The sequence below is a fragment of the Ursus arctos genome, unplaced genomic scaffold (genome assembly GCF_023065955.2).
Source record: "Ursus arctos isolate Adak ecotype North America unplaced genomic scaffold, UrsArc2.0 scaffold_6, whole genome shotgun sequence".
Classification (NCBI taxonomy): Eukaryota; Metazoa; Chordata; class Mammalia; order Carnivora; family Ursidae; genus Ursus; species Ursus arctos.
Window position 1 is genome coordinate 11,386,502 of NW_026623078.1, and position 17,881 is coordinate 11,404,382.

The 17,881-nt window shown below is 34.7% G+C and overlaps 1 protein-coding gene across 2 annotated transcripts in view; it reads right to left on the reverse strand.

Moving 5' to 3' along the window:
- Nucleotides 1–5,140: 5,140 nt before the first annotated feature.
- PXDNL (peroxidasin like) overlaps nucleotides 5,141–17,881 on the reverse strand; it is a 419,206-nt gene continuing 406,465 nt past the window's right edge. For both annotated transcript variants that reach the window (XM_026516488.4, XM_057307764.1), the window contains exons 22-23: nucleotides 7,931–8,044; nucleotides 5,141–7,206 (exon numbers count right to left, since the gene is read on the reverse strand). In XM_026516488.4, coding sequence (XP_026372273.2) covers nucleotides 7,075–7,206; nucleotides 7,931–8,044 — 246 coding nt within the window. In that variant the 3' untranslated portion in view covers nucleotides 5,141–7,074. The remainder of the gene's footprint in view (nucleotides 7,207–7,930; nucleotides 8,045–17,881) is intronic.

Here is a 17,881-nt window from a genome sequence, read left to right on the forward strand (position 1 = left end):
ATGACAGAGAGACAGCCAGTGAGAGAGGGAACAGAGGCAGGGGCAGTGGGAGAGGAAGTAGCAGGCTCCCAGCGGAGGAGCCCGATGTGGGGATGTGGGACTGGATCCTTGAACGCCGGGACCATGCCCTGAGCCAAGTGCAGACGCTTAACGACTGCACTACCAGGCGCCCCCTTTTTCTCATACTTTTTATCATCACCTTTACCCTACGTGTCTACAGTGACACAGTCTATAAATGAGTGGCCTATGTATCAGGGGTTCTGTGGTTACTTCTGGTCAGAAGAGGTATCAGGGGCTAAAATCTGAAACCATTTACATGAGATCAAAGTAAACTAAGACTATGGACTCTGAGAAACAAACTGAGGGCTTCAGAGGGGAGGGGAGTGAGGGAATGGGATAGGCTGGTGATGGGTGGTGGGGAGGGCATGTATTGCATGGTGCACTGGGTGTTATACGCAACTAATGAATCATCAAACTTTACATAAAAAACCAGGGATGTACTGTATGGTGACTAACATAATATAATAAAAAAATATTAAAAAGAAAAAACCCAAAGTAAACTATGGCTCAACACCCAATCGTATTTCACAATTTTAGCTGCTTTCCACGAGTTTTAACACATAGTATTTTTTTTCTTTTTCGTTTTGGGTGTAGTCTAAATATTTCTATAATATCCATTCTAATTTCTTTGTTGGTGGATATTTATGTATATGCTATAATTTTTCCTTATTTTTGATAGCACTGCTATTGAGATAGCATGGTCTGTAAAATATCACTAAATTATTGAAGTTTGTTTAAGTATGCTGTGTAACCAGGAGCCAGTTTTTGAAAATGTTTCATACAGAACTTTAAAGAGTATATGTTATCTTACTGTTAAGGGCAGGATTGCAAATATGAACATTAGCTCAAGTTTGTTAACTATACCGTTCAAATACTGACTACCTTTTGTCTCCTTGATATGCCAGTTTCTGAGAGAAGTATATGAAAATCTGAAAAAAAGTAATTAATTATAGATTTGCAAATTATATTTCATAAATTGGCAGTTTTTAATGTGAGCATTATGATGCTTTATGCGTCTATAGGTGCAGGTTTGTCGTACTTTTCTGCTGATTTGTTTCTTCATCACTACTGAATGACCATAATCACCCTGTGTTAGTTTTCAAGGGCTATTGTAACTAAGTATCACAATCCAGCTAGCTTAAACAACAGAAATGCATGGGCTCACAGATCAAGGTGTGGCTGAGTTGGTTGCTTCCGAGGCTGTGGGGGATGGATGTGCTCTACGCCTCTCTCCTTAGCTTGTAGATGGCTGTTTTCATATTCCTAGTGTGTTCTCCCTGTGTGTGTCTGTGTATCTGTCTCCAAATTTCCCCTTTTTATAAGGAAACCAGTCGCATTGGATTAGGACCCACCCTAATAGTCTCTATAAAACTTCTCTCTAAATAAGGCCACATTTTAAGGTACTGGGGGTTAGTACTTAACCTATAAATTTTGGAGAAACACAATTCAACCCATAAAAAAGTTCTTTCAAAAATCAATAAACTATGGGCTATCTCCCTTTCTCCTGTTTTCTTAACATTTTTGTGACTTTATGTTTTAGTTTTGTCATATGCATGTGTGTGCATTTGTGTATATGTATATATATTTGTATATATAGTTTTTTTATAATATTTTTTATATGATGTTAGTCACCATACAGTACATCTCTGGTTTTTGATGTAAAGTTCCATGATTTATTAGTTGCATATAACAACCAGTGCACCATGCAATACGTGTCCTCCTTACTACCCATCACCAACCTATCTCATTCCCCCACACCCCTCCCCTCTGAAGCCCTCAGTTTGTTTCTCAGAGTCCATAGTCTCTCATGCTTCATTCCCCCTTCTGATTACCCCCTCCCCATATATAGTTTTTAAAATCAGTTTGAGCCTCTGGATTTTGTCTGATGAGCAAATAACATTTTTATTTAATATGATTTCAAGTATATTTTAATTTGTTACAATTATATTAATTTTCCATTAACCAAAATTTTAATTTCTTTATTTTCTTCCCTTCTTTTGAATTGATCATGTTTTTCTGAATGAAAATTATATATTTCTATTATTTCAGTCACTACACTTACATTTTTGAGTTTATTATTTCTTTATTGGCACAAGCCAAGTGTTTTCATTAATTTTGTAGCTTGGGATTTCTATGCCTCAATGATCACATAAATTTAAATTTCACATCTTCACATGGTCTTTAACCATGACCTAACTGGAGTGTTCTCCAGAATCATCAGCATACATCTGTGTGGGTTCCAGGCCTGTTCTTTCAGGAACAACTCTAGCTTTAAACTATTTTCTTCATAGTTACATCCATTTGGATGCTTTTCCTTTATAAATTGTTTTTTTCTTTTTTGTTGTTATTGTTTTGATTTGGGTTTTTTGGTTTGTTTGTGGGTAAATATCATCCTATTCATTTGCTCTAGACTGAGCTTCCCATACCAACCACATAGTCCCTTGCCCTGCTAGTAAATTATATTGTTTTTTCCACATGCTTTTCCGGGAAAGAGATTGCTTAATACTTTATATTATTTAGAGGATTCTAAGTCTCTAAAAAAATCCAGGTTTTCTTCTCTTTTTAAAAAAGAGTTTATTTATTTGACAGAGAGAAAGCACATGCAGGAGGAGAGGCACAGTGAGAAACAGACTCCCCACTGAGCAGGGAGCCTGATTCAGGGCTTGATCCCAGGATCCTGGGATCATGACCTGGGCTGAAAGTAGATGCTTAACTGACTGAGCCACCCAGGTGCCCCAATCCAAGTTTTCTTCTAACTAGATTTAGTTCCTATCCTCCCAAAACATTGTTACCACTTCATATGGGTAATTTAGATCAGCTTATTTAGCCTTTATCAACTCCTTTAGTCTGACATGGTATTTTCTTTTAAAATTTGAACAGTTGGAATCTCTACCAATTCCAAATTCACTAGAATTCTCATTCTATCTCCTCTTAGTCCTGTGCATGCCATTCCATATAAGACCTAGGTCTGTGTTCTTTGCACAACACCAAATGCCTTCTCCTATGTTGGTCAATCAGATATACTCTTGGTGGATGACTTATTGAAAGTGTTCTTAAGTAATTGTTGCACAGGAGACAAAAAATTGGAATGATTTGAATTAAGCTCCTTACCTTTTAGAGAAAATAGTTTTGTTCTTAAAAATAATGACACCATGAATTAGTGTGAGTTTATCATATTCATATCTTAACTACTGTACATTTTATGTATTTTAAGTAGTTAGCAAGTACTTTTTATTAAATAATGTGATAGAAACAATTTATTTTAAAATTTTAAGTCAGAGATCCTTTCTTAAATGATCTTTAATTATTCTTAGGGGCACCTGGGTGGCTCAGTCAGTTAAGTGTCCAACGCTTGATCTCAGCTCAGGTCTTGATCTCAGGGTTGTGAGTTCAGGCCCTGCATTGGGCTCTATGTTGGGTGTGGAGCCTACTTAAAAAAATTATCTTTATTTATTCCTAATATTCTAGGATATATTAATGTACATGGAAGTAAGAATATTCTCTAGAAAGAAAAAAAGAACATTTTCCGAAGTCCATTGACCTAAATGGGCTGATGAATAGCTAGATAAATGATGAATAAACAATTAGATAGTACACACCATCTCCAAACATAAAAATGCAATTAAAAATTTTTTACATTGGGTTATTCCCATACACACAAATTCCAGATGTGCACCAACATTTAGGTGCAAGATATAAGAGAAAATAATATTACTTTAATTTTATTTACATATATATTATATATAGATGTCTGTAATATTGTTATGTGTATAGTAAATATATGTGTGTGTGTGTGCGTCAGATCCTTAGAGTTGAGCTATTTTTTTAATAATTAAGTTTAAAGAAATTCTAGTCACTTGTTTTACAAAGTATGTTTAGAACACAAAATGAGCTTCATAATTTCAGGAAATATTATAGATTCTGTCTCTCTAGTTTATGTTTGAGATGCAAAAGTAAACACTGATTCATAGAAGATGCTTGAAACAAAAGCCAGCAAATTATCTAATACAGAGACTGAAAACATAGTGTATGCAGTTATATTTAAAGTACAGATTTTAGCACTACCTATATTTAGTACACGATCCTTCATTTTGTATATTCATGAGGAACAAAAAAGTTTTACCTTGTTTTTTTACAAACTCTATCATACCAATAAATGTTGAGGACGCTCATCTAAATATGGCTTTTAATAAAGCACATCTTTCCTAAAATGGAAGATAGGATTCCTGCTTGAGCTATCCATCAACTAGATTTAACTTATAAAACTATATTTTATTTGCAAATGAAAATGCATTATACATGACATTGGGCAAGGGGTATTTGTAGTAATTACATTTCAGTAAGTTTATATTAACATCATTTCACAATTAAACAAACAAACCAAAAAATCCTTACCAAAGTTCCCAACAAATTTTCCTACCTCCTAACATACAGATCTAGAAAATAAACAGGTCAACGTAAAAACCCAGTCTTAAACATTGTTATTTGCCTTCTGTGAGTGTTAAAGACTGTTTGCAGGTAGATGCTCTATTTTTAATCACCAGTCTCAAATAAAAGCTGTCTATACCCCTTTAACTACATGTCATGCAGCTCTGTGTGCAGTGTGGCCACTTACGTAGAGGAGGCACAGAGTAGACATTAAAGAGCCCCTGAAAGAAAGGAGCTCTTTTTCTACCTTTTCACACAATCATACAACCTGGCTAAAAAACTTTGCTTTTCTTTAGCAGATGAAATCAGGAAAAGAGCGAGCCCAAGAATGCTTTCATCTTCTTTGTGTATATCTCTTCATGGATACTTCCTTTGTCCCAGACCAGAAAATTGTCACATGTGAAAAACATTAAATTTTACCTCAAGCAGATTTCATGGCAGAATATAATTTATCAAATATTGTTAACAAATACATTTGGATTTTCAATGTTTTCAGGCTCTTTGGAATAAACAAAATCACTAAGGAAGAGACAACATCATATTTGTGTTGCATAGAATGTGTATAGAAGAATACACACACACACACAGACACACACACACACAGATCTGGAAATAGCATTCGCATTTGGACTGCAGAAATGGAACACAAAGGTTTCTGTATCCTTGGGAACTACTTGAAATTTTTATTATGCACGTTATTACTTTCAAAAGTGAAACATTTTAAAAAGCACAGTCAAATAAATGAAATATAGTAAAATGAATAGAGCAAAAGGTAATCTGTATGATGATACTATAACCATATTGGTAAAGGTAACTGAATTTTCAAATTGTCAATTGACAGACAAGTTTTTAAATCCCCATGTTCCATTTTAAATGATAATTTTATTCTCTTATTTGGATATTTGCTTATGTTTAATGAGCCAAACATATTGACCAGGTGGGATCCAAATTAGCGTATGGTCAGTGTATAAAAAAAATCATAGGAGTTATCATATAGGTCTTGCTTAAACTTAAAATGATAAAATGACAAATGAATATGATGAGAAAACTAAACTATTACATGTGTTATTGTCATTTGCAATATGATTACTGTAGTTTCAGAGGAACAAATTATACTTCCCATGAGGTTTAGCTTCATTTCACTTTGTTGGGCTTTGAAAGGCCACCAAACGTCAAGTTTTTGGGACTTCTTAAGCTTTGTCTTTCAAAATGAAATATAATTAGAAATTATTTTGGACTTAAAAATGCATCAAACATCAAACATTTAGGATATATTGTTTTGTCCTTAAGCTTTTTAGTAAAAAATTAGTTTGGATCCTGGGAGGGAATCACCGATACATTTTTAAAATAATGACATGTATTATCAAAATCCGCAAACATCTTTTCTCACTCATAATACTAAAATCATGAAAATATTTTCACTACAATGAATACTGCATTTTACATAATACTTCTAAATATTGGGAGATTGTGCCTGGTGTTAAGTGTTTATTATATGATTGGAAAACAGTAGAGTTATCACCCTGAGAACCCCTCTGGGCAGGACATTACATGAAGTCTCTCCTCAAAAGTCCTGGAACAAAGGATTTCTTTAAAAAATCTGCCAACCACTGCAACCAACCCCAAATACTGTGGCTGCAGAGTATTTTAAAAGAATTTATTTAGTGAAACTCACCTAATTTACTAAATATTCAATTCTGAATACAGCTAACCTATTGTCTATTGGATTGTATTTTAAATGCTGTAACAGAATGCCAAAATTAGAAGAAACCTCATAGCAACATCTTTTGTTAATGTAAAAAACATTTCCAATTTTTCAGATAGTAAATTCAGATTGCTTCTGAATTTCTCAGACTTGATAAATTTCAATTTTAACATCTTACTGGTGATAATAATGACAAGTGAGGCAAAGGCAGAGATTGGGCAAGACTCCTTTGAAGGCTCTTTCCCTCATAGTGTTTGTATTTTCCAGCCAAATGTAAAAATGGCAATCTCCTCCAAATAATGATACTTTCACTGGTTTTTCCCTAATGTTCTAGAAGTTAGAGCCTACTGATGGTTAAGGTAAGTGCCTTTCCAGAAAAATCTGGCCATTGTCTAGTTTCTAGATGTGAGAGACGGAGTGGAGTGAAGAACGCGGCATGTATTACATGTGTTAAAGTTATCACACATCTTTCCAGATGTTTTCTCTGAGTGCAAAACCCATTCTCTCAAAATTCCTGGAGATCCTATAATCTCTCTGAATTTTGAAATAAGAAATTTCCCACAATACTCAGATTTTTAAAAAAATATTGCATGAAATCCTTTTTATTTCCATGCACAGTATAAAAAAATGGGAGCCTACAATAAGAAATATTTCTCACAATAAAGTAATCCCTATCTTCTTTATAGACTTTAATTTTGCATTACTTCAAGGTATGTTAGAAAAATGAAAAGAGGCAAGAGCTTCAGTATGTTGAAGGGTTAAAAGAACTAATTTGTTTTAAATCAGTGATTTCTGTGCCAGGAGTGTGACTACAGGCTAAAAGTGCCTGACTGCCTTTTCCTGAGAAATTCCCCATTCAGGGCTCAAGAGCAGTAGATTGCTTAGCGTTTCTCGGGGGGATCAGCGGGCATTCCAGGGTCTCTGCAAACTGGACAGCAGGTTCCTTTCGCCAATTCAAGGCTGGCACATGGAGCCGGAGGGCAAGTCTCCACCATACAGGTGACCTGGCCACTCTGAAAGGCAACATTTGAAGATTATTCCCATGTTTCTTACAGTAGAAACCTTTTTAAAAGTTTTTTATAATATGTATTCTGATTGACTATCTCAATATAATAAAAATTACCGATGGTATGAACTAATTTATACATGTAGTTCCTATTAATGCTTTATTTCTACATTTGCAGCATGAAAAACCAAGGCTCGAAGTACTGGCCTACAAAATGTTACTTCCCAAACCGGAGGGCTTGGGGTGTGGAGAGAGGCAGGAGAAATTGGCATCAGCTCTGTTCAAAAAACAAACTAAATAAAGACTGAGCCTTTTTCTTTTGGTGGGTACCATGATAACATTTTTTAATATTTACCAAATGCTTTCAGGCAACATTTGTAGTAAGACTGACTAGAGAATAAGGAGATGAATTCAAGCCCCATTTCTGCCTCTATTTGTGTGATCTTGGGCAAAGCTCAATAAACATCCTGAGTGTCAGCTCTCTCAATTATTAGTGAAAATGTGAAAAGTGGTATTTGGCAAGTGTTCATGAGAGAGTGGCATATTTTGTAATGCATTCTCAGGACCTCAAAATCTCACATCAATATCTTGACCTTAAAAATATGCCTTGAATCTCTTCACAAAAAGAACATCTTTTTTTCTCTTTTGAATTTTTCAGGTATAGCTCAACTGGCAGGCTAGCAGAAGTAAAACAGGAGGAGGAAGATGGAAAAACTTCTAGTGGCACATACCTTACACATACAGCTAATGCAGTCTTCTTTCATCCAGTGTTCACTGTCTTTTCTTCGAATCCCTTTATCATCTGTGCAACCCGCCTGCCTGAGACGTGCCTCCAGCTTGTTTATCTAAAAGAGGAGATGAGGGAAAGGAAAGTGGGAATTGAAATAGTACCAATAAAGCAGATAACTAACACAGTTTGATGAAATGCTCTATTCTGTAAGCACACACCTAGAGGGCAAAAGAAACTTCAAAGTCAACATAATTTTTCTTAACATTTTTTTTTACCCAAAACTTAATGAATCCGAGTCATCCGGTGTTTAAGCTAATAAACAGTTCCCTATATGTGGCAAAACACTGAATATGAATCTAATATTGAAACAGGTAAGTTTTAAAAAAATAGAATTAAAATCAAATGAGTAGAATTACATATTTAAAAATCTTAATAAATATTAACATTAATTCAAAAAATCAATATTTTAGTTAATTTTTGTGCTTAGGTTATCATAAACATCATTCCCTGAACAAATCTGTATTAGAGATCAAAGATAAAGCAAACAATCCAGGGTCTCAAGGAGCTTAAATTTAGTGGAATGGCAGATCAATAAATTACAGTGCTAAGCCAATTAGATAATGACAGTATATCAGAAGCAGAAGAAGAGCAGAAGACAAGCTTTTCTCCATTCTGCCTCAGGAAGTAAGGGAGGCCTCGCATGGGAAAAAGCATTTGAGCTGTAAGTAGACATTACAAAATCATTCCAAAGAATAATCAGGGAAAAAGCATGTCAGACAAAAGGGAAAAAGTTTGGCCAAAGTGTGGGCACGGTATCTCAGGAATATAAACTGCTGTGGAGGGTAAAAGGCAAAGGGGGAGTGTTGGTGGGAATCAAGGCAGCAAAGGAAATTAGGACCTTACCAGTCCTATAAGTTCATTTAGATATTATAGTCTCTAGACAATGGGGAAAAACTGCAGTGATCTCATAATGGCAATATGAAGACAGACTAGTGAAAGCAAGGAAACTGCAAGAAGATCCACATGGGCTCAGCTGAGAAAGGAAGAAGTGAGAGTCAGGAAGAGCCATTGAGCAAGTAGAGATGTTTGGTTGAATTGGGGGGTAGGGAAGAAAGAAGAACTCAAGATGACTGCAAATTCCAGGTTTCATAAGGTGCATGAAGGATGGTGATGTTCACCAAGATATATTCTAGAGAATGCATTACAAAAGAGTAACGAACCATAGAGAAATTACAGATACTGAACTGAGAGGAATTTTAGAAAGGATGAAAATAATACAGTTTTACCAAAGAAGAGGCTAAGTCCAAGAGCATTGAATGACTTATGAAAGTTGCAACTGTAATGCTATGGGCTGAACCGTATCGCCTGAAAGTCATATGTTGAAGTTCCAACCCCCAATACCTCAGAATGTGACTGTATTAGGAGATAAAGTCCTTAAAGAGGTAATTAACTTAAAATGTCATAGAGATGGGACCTAATCCAGTGTGACTTGTGTCCTTACGAGAAGTAGAGATTAGAGTCCAGACACAGTGGGAAGTCTGTGTGAAGATACAAACCAAGGAGAGAGACCTCAGGAGAAACCAATCCTGTCAACACCTTGATCTGGGAATTCCAGCCTCCAGAACTGAGAAATTAATTTATTTTGTAGAGCCACCTAGCCTGTGGTATTTGTTAGGGCTGTGCTAGCAAACTAATACATGCATCATTAGGGCTAGATCCCATATTTTCTTTTCTTTTTTTTTTTTAAAGATTTTATTTATTTATTTGACAGAGAGAGAAACAGCCAGCGAGAGAGGGAACACAAGCAGGGGAGTGGGAGAGGAAGAACCAGGCTCCCAGCGGAGCAGGGAGCCTGATGCGGGGCTCGATCCCAGGACCCTGGGATCACGCCCTGAGCCGAAGGCAGACACTTAACGCCTGAGCCACCCAGATGCCCCAGATCCCATATTTTCAAAAGAACTTTCTAGTGTATATCTAAGAATCATTATGCTTTTATTCTCTAGAGTAAATATTCCTTTCAGATTCTCTGAACTCTGTTATTTGGTTGGAAATGATGAAATAATTTCAAATACTTGACCATGATTGTTTGTATGTGACAGAAATTACTGTGCCCAAGAAAAATTTGGAGACAAACAATAGACCAGACTGGATGGCTTAAAGACCATAAAAGCAATGATTTATTTTTAAATAATTATTAAGCACCTGCTGTTTGTCAGCTAGTCTAGGGGAGACTACAATGATAAATACCCCTGGGTTTTTAGCCCTAAGGAGTTTGCAGTGTGGTAGGGGAGAGTGAATTTCTGCAAAAATGAATATGATACAAGCCCAGATGTTGTGCGCTGTAAGAGCATATATACAATGATATGGGATTTCAAGGAAAAATGTTTATTTTTAGAAGAATGGAGCAGGAAAGGGAGTAATCAGGAAAGAATTTACAAATTAAATGGTACTAGTGCTAGGCCTTGAAAAAAGATGACATTTGGTCATGGTAGTATTTATGCACATGGGAATGTGGGTGAGAGGGACAGTATATTTCAGCTAGAGGGAAAATGTGTGAAGGAAGTTAGTAAGAGGGGAGGAGGAACAGTGAATATTTAAGTTTGAAAGAAAAACATAAAACATGTGAAAAAAGCTATTTGGATATTAAATAAAAAGATAGGACTACATTTTCCAGAGCCAAGAATACCCATGGACTTGGAATTATTAAGGAAGCAAAAAGTCTTGATGTATGTATGTATGTGTGTATAAATAAATAAATAAAATTGTGTAAAATATTGTACAATGTTTGTGTTAAAGTTGACAGTAGGGTGGGCCTTTGGGGTGATTTAGTACTACAGTGCCTACACTTGGGAAGTAACATCCATTTTTCATTAATTTATTCATTACCCAACAGGATTCTTAAGTATCCAAAATATGCCAGCTAAATACTGATGAACTAAAAGGCTAAATCTCTGGCTTTATGTAAGTAGTGATAATGGAGATGATGATGGGATAAATTAAAAATTGTGGTGGAGGCAGGAATGATAGAGTTATACAATGACTAGATGTGGACTGAGTTAGTCCTTGCCCAAGCAGGGGAGTTCTGTAGAGATATTAGTGATTATGGCCTAGAAGACTAAGACAAAAAACAAAACAAAACACTTTTATTTCTAAAAATACTAAGAACATGTTAAACATTAGTAAAGTTGAATAATTTCCAAAAAATTAAAAAGAGTAGAGGCAATTGATATAGAAAAGATATTTAGGGGGTAACTTCTGTCCTCAAGGAGAAAAGTATAGAAAGCAAAATAGAGAAATGACAGCAACACATCTATTATAAACTTCAGGCACTTGGAGCAATAATATATTTTCAAATGACAAAGAAACTCTTTAAGGGAAATAGTCTGAGAACCATCTACGTACCATAAATGTAAGAGCTATAATGCATGATAAAATTTTGTTCTGGAGTTAATCACAGTCTTGAGAATAGGAGGCACTTTGGTGGGGTGTCAGAGAACATGCTGGACCATAACTTTCCTTTTCCTATTTTCCCAGGTACTTATTGCTAGTATACAGAAATACAATTTATTTTTGTATGTTTATCTTATGTATCTTCTATCCTATGACCTTGATGAATTTGCTTATTAATTCTAAGAGTTGTTTGGTAGATTCCTTTCAATTTTCTACGAGGTAATTATATCATCTGAAAATAGTTTTCTTTCTTCCTTTCCAATCCGTAGACATTTTCCTATTCTTGCCTTATTGAACTGGGAAGAACTTTCAGGGCTCTGTTTAATAAGAATAGTGAGAATGGACATCCTTACTTTATTAGCAATAGTAGGAGGAAAGCATTTAACCATTCACCATTTAGCCTATTAATACAGCAGTTTACATTAATTAATTGATTTTGGAGCATTAAACCAACCTTGAATTCCTCAAATAAACCCCATTTAATTATGTTGCATAATTCTTTTTATGCTATATTCTCTTTGCTAATATTTTGTTAAAAGTTGTTGTATACATATTCATAAGGGATACTGGTATGCGGTTTTCTTCTTTTGTACTGTCTTTGTCTAGTTTTGGTATCAGATTAATAGTATCTTCAAAAATGAATTGAAAGTATTCTCTTCTCTTCTATTACTGGAAAATTGCTGTGAATTTTTCTTTAAACATTTGATAGACATCACATTTGAAACCATTTGCACATGGGGATTTGGGGAGGAGATTTTTTTAAATTAATAATTCCATTTCCTTGGCAGCTTTAAATCTATTCAAATTATCTATTTCATACTGGGTGAACATGGTAGCTTGTGTTTTTCAATGAGTTAGTCCACTTGATCTAAGTTGTCAAATTTAGATGTGAAGATTTTTTCCATCTTTCTTTTTGCCATGAGTTTATTTAGTTGTTACTTTTCCAGGTTCTTGAGGTAAAAACTTAGATTATTGATTTGAAAGACATTCCCTCTTTTCTATTGTATGTATTAGGGGCTATAAATTTCCCTCTCTGTGCTGCTTTATGCTAATTTATGCTTCATTTTCATTCAGTTCAAGGTATTTTTTTATTCCCCTTGGGACTTCTTCTTTGACTCATTAACTCTTCAAAAGTACGTTGCTTCCTTTCCAAATATTTGGTCATCGTCCTGTTGTCTTTCTCTTATTTCCAGTTTTGTTGTGTTGGGTTCAGAAAGCATGCTCTGTATAACTTGAATTCTTTTAAATTTATTACGGTTTCTGTTATGACCCAGAATAAAGTCTTTCGGTACTAGAGGTAGGCACTTGAATAGAGCGAATGTTCTGTTATTGTCAGATTGAGTGTGCTATATAAATGTCAGTTAGATCCTATTGTTTGAAGTCATTTTTGCATTTTTCTAAATCTTGCTGACTTTTCTTTTTAGATATTCTCTGTACTGTTGAGATAGGGATGTTATAGTTTTGACTAGTTTTGACTATTCCTCTTTTCAGTTTTATTAGTTTTTGCTTCATATATTCCAAATATTTTGCAGTTCTCTTGATTAGTGCATGTATATTTAAGATTTGTCTTCTTTGTGGTTCATTCCTTTATCATTGTGTAATTGTCCTTGGTAATTCTTCCTCTGAAATCTATTTTATCCAAAATTAACTTAGCCACTCCTGCTTTATCTTTATTAAAGTTTGCATAATATATATTTTCCACCATTTCACTTTCAACCTTCCTATATTGTTATATTTGAAGTCAGTTTCTTGTAGAAAGCATAAAGATAGGTTACACTTTTTTTTTAGTTTGTTAATATCAGTCTTTCAAATGGTATATTTAGAACATTTACATTTAATATGATTATTGATATGTTAGAGCTTAAATATACCAATTCATTCTTTGTTTACCATTTGTTCTTTCTGTTTTTCACTTTTCTGTGTTCTATTTCTTGATTTCCTGATGGCTACTTTAAAATCCCTCTCACATAATTGTCATATCTCTGTCATTTTAGCATTGGAATTCTCTGGGTTTCTTTTTGTTTTGTTTTGTTTTTGTTTTTTTACTCCATTTGAGATCTTCCTGGTTTTTGGCATGATGAATAACTTTCTATTGAAATATGGACTTGTTGAATGTTATGGTATGAGAATTTGGATGTTATTTAAACCTTCTGTTGTAGGTATTTTCCTCTGAAACTGCTCTAGCAGGAGGAGGAGGGCACCACACTGTTGCTGCCATGTGGAAGTAAGAGTCTGTATCCCTCACTTGGCCTCTGTTGATGCTCAAGGGAGTTCTTTTCATTAATCCCATATGGAATTGAAAGTCCTAGCTCCCTGTTGGGCCTCCACTTATACTTCCCTAGCTGTTAGAAGTAGGTACATTTTTTACTACTCTGCACATGGCTTCCATTGACCACAGGGTGGGGAGGAGAAAGGGTGATCTCATTACTAGTGGGAAGTTGTGGAAGTCTTAACTATCCACCAAGCCTCCTCTGACACCACCCCAGTGGGGAAGGAGAGGGGTTCTTCATTATTGTTGGGTCAGAGTGGAAGTCAAATCTCCCCACGGGGTCTCCACTGCTTTTAACTGTAATCACTTAAAAGAGGTGACAATCCTGGTTTCCTGGTTGGCCTTGTAGGACAGTAGCCTAATGTGGGAGTTATGATGTCTAATTATAGGCTGGAGTGGGTGAAAGTCTGAGCTCCTCATTCTGTGTTTGCTAGCATTGGTGGCAGCGGGGCCACAGTTTTGTCTGTATTGTTTGACTGGCGTAGGGTGGTTATTGTGTAAAAGTTTTCTCTATCATTAGGCTGTCTGTTTCCTAGTCTTTTGCCTAGAGAGAGTGAGGTTTCATTTGATCTTTTTTTCCTCTCTACCGGTTGTCATTTCAGAGTTGCCAAGCTAGCTACTCAGCTCCAAACTGGGTTGTATGAGAAAAAAACCAAAAACACCTAAAACCAGGAAGCAACATGTTGTTTCTTGGGCCCCAAGGTCACTAGCCAGTATACTTCTTTCTTCTTTTCATCATTCTGAGTCTTCTTATGTTTGTTTATATACGACATTAAGGGTTTTTATTTGTACATTGCAAGGAATAGGCAAAAGCACAACTACTCTATATTCCCAGAAGTAAAACTTTTATCATATACAGTTATGTAAAATTTTGATTTAAATGACCCCAAAACTATTGTTCTATATAATTTATTAATTTGCTCTGCAAATTTAATACCTTAATCAAAAGCTAGTCACCCCGCATCATTGCATTCTCCCTAAAGTGGCTGTTTAATCAGAGCAGACAATACAACAATACTGATCACAGTTTGTCTTTGTTGAGCTACATACTAGTAGGATCCTTACTTACATGGTTCCTCTCATGAGTTGAGTGGTGACCCCCAAAATTTGTAACTCAATGCCCTAACCGCCAGTACTTCAGCATGTCATATTATTTGGAAATAGGGGCAACACAGATGTAATTAGTTAAGATGAAGTCATGCCAGTGTAGGCTGGGCTCCTAATCCTATGTGAATGGTATCCTCATAAAAAGGGTGAAATATAGACACAGACATACATGCACAGGGAAAATACCATGTGAATATGAAGGCAGAGATCTATAAGACAATGATTGTCAGCAAACCACCAGAAGGCAGGAGAAACACACAGAACAGATTCTCCCTTATCACCCTCAAAAAGCATCAACCCAGCTAACACCTAGAGAAAAGCTTTAAACACCAGTCCCAACACTGGTCTTTTTCTTCTACCACAAGAAAAGTATTTTCCAGATGGGGGTGCTCCTTCAGTCTGGGTGTGGGAATTCAAAATCTATGAAGCAGAGATATAGCTGAGTTCCAAAGAGCAGGAAACATTCATCAAGATCTATGACATCCTAGACCATAATGCAACCTTAAACAAATATAAATGAATAGATATCATACAAAGTGCACTTTCAGATTACTGTGGAATTAAACTAAAAATCAATAACAGAAATATTTGGGAATTAGGAAACATAATTCAAATGGATCAATGAAAGAAAAATAAAAAAGAAATGTAAACTTTTAAATAAATTAAAATGAAGATATAACATCAAAATTTGGTGAGTACAGAAGAATGCTTAAAGAAAAATTCATGGAATTAAATCCATATATTTGCAAATGAAGAAAGATATGAAATCAGTATTGGTAATTTGTGTGTTCTCTTTTTTTTTATCCTGTTAGTGTCACTAGGGATTTATGAATCTTACCGATTTTTTTAAAAAATCAGCTTTTGTTTTCATTGAGGTTTCCTATTGTTTTTCTATCTTCTATTTTATTGATGTCTGTTCTAAATGTATGATGTCCTTTCTTCATCATATTCTAGGTTTAATTTTACTGCTATAATTGTCCTAGTTTCTTATTTTTTCTAGTTTCAAATGAACTAATTCTAGTTTCTAGAAAAACTCTAGTTTCTAGAGAAATAAGAGAAAAATAAAGCCCAAAATATGTGGGGAAAAGGACATGAAATTTATAACAGAAAACTATAAAACTGAATACTGAGAAAGAATAGAAAATGAAAACAAACAAAAGCTAATTATTTAAAAATAATAATATTCATATATTTCTAATGAAACTAGCCAAGAAAACATAGAAAACACACAAATTGCCAGCATTGTAAATAAAAAGGGATCAACACTACTAATCCCATTTTAACATTAAAAGAACAAAAAAGTCATATCATAAACAACTCTAGGCCCACAGATTTCATGACTTAGAAGGAATGGATCAATTCCTTTAAAGACAGAAATTATCAAAACTCACACAAGAAATAGATACCCTGAACAGCCTTGTATCTATTAAAAAATTAAATCAGTAATTTAAAGACCTTCCCCCCAAAAAAGACAAGGATCAGATGGATTCATTGGTGTTTTACACTTAAAGAAAAAGTAAAAGAACACTCCACAACGTCTTCCAGAAAATAGAAGCAAATAGAACACTTAAGCCAAAACCGGATTAAGACATTCTGAGAAAAGAAAACTACTCACTAATACCTCTCATGCATGTAGATATAGATAGTAGCAAATTTAACCTAACAATGTATAACAACAATTACATACCATAACCAAGTGTGATTTATTCCTGGTATGCAAGGCTTCTTTAACATTCAAAATCAATTAGTGGAATCTATGACATCAACAGGCTAAAAAAAATTATATGTTCATGACATCAATAACAAAAAAAGATCTGACAAATTCCAACATTCACCCATAATAAAAACTTTCAGTAACTAGTAACAAAGAATTTCCACAAGTTGATTAAAAAAATCTACAAAAATCATTTATAGCTAACATATTTAAAAATGAGAGGCAGGGTGCTTTCCCCATAAGAACGGGAACTTTTCTTTCTCAAACAGTTTCATTCAAACTTTTAGTTCTACCTAAAGCTATAAGACAATAAAAAATAAATAAATGGTACAAGATGGACAAGTAAGATACAAAATTGCCTTTATTCACAGATGACAGAATTGTCTATGTTGAAAACCCTAAAGAATCTATAAAACTCTCTCATTCAAATGTTTTTAGTATATTCACAAAGTTGTATAATCATCACAATCGAATTTTGGAACTACTGCATCACCCTAAAAAGAAACCTTTTATGCATTAGCAGTGAACTTCCCTTTCCTTCCCCAGGCTCAGACAGCTACTAGTCTACTTTCTATCTCCACAGATTTGTTTACTTTGGATAGTTTGTGTATCACGTGGTATATGATATTTTCTGACAGGTCTGTTTCAATTAGCATAATGTTTTTAAGTCTCCTCCATATTGTAGCACGAATCAATACTTGATTCCTTTCTACAGCTAAATAATATTCCATTGCATTGGACCACATTCTGTTTTATCAACTGATAAATATTTGAGTTGTCACCACTTTTGGGCTATTTTGAATAACACTACTATGACTATTAATATATAAACTCACATGTGGACCTATGGTTTCATTTCTTATAAATGTATACCTAGGACAGGCTGAGAATTTTCTAAAATCTTCAAGATCTGGTTGCTTTTTCCTTAATGTTTCTTTTGCAATTTCTCTTTCTCCTCTTACATTTTATCATAAGCACAAGGTGGAATCAGAACATACTTTCAACACTTTGCTTAGAAATCTCCCCAGCTAAATATCCAAGGTCATCACTCACATGTTCTGTATTCTACAAAACATTAGACATGATTCACCCAAGTTTTTTGCCACTTATAACAAGGATCATTTTTCCTTCAGTGCCTAATAATATGCTCCTTATTTCCATCTGAGATCTCATTGGAAGTACTTTTAACATCATATTCCAAAAATCTCTCCAATGGAATCTAGGCTTTCTCTAACTGGCAACTCAAATGTCTTACAGTCTCTACAGTTCTGAAGACTTTTTCATATTTTTTGGTGTTTGTTATAGCAGCATCCCATTTCTTGGTAACAAAATCTGTACTGGTTTGCTAGGGCTGCAATAATAATGTAACACAGATCAGGTGGCTTAACAACAAAAAATTATTTTCTTATAGT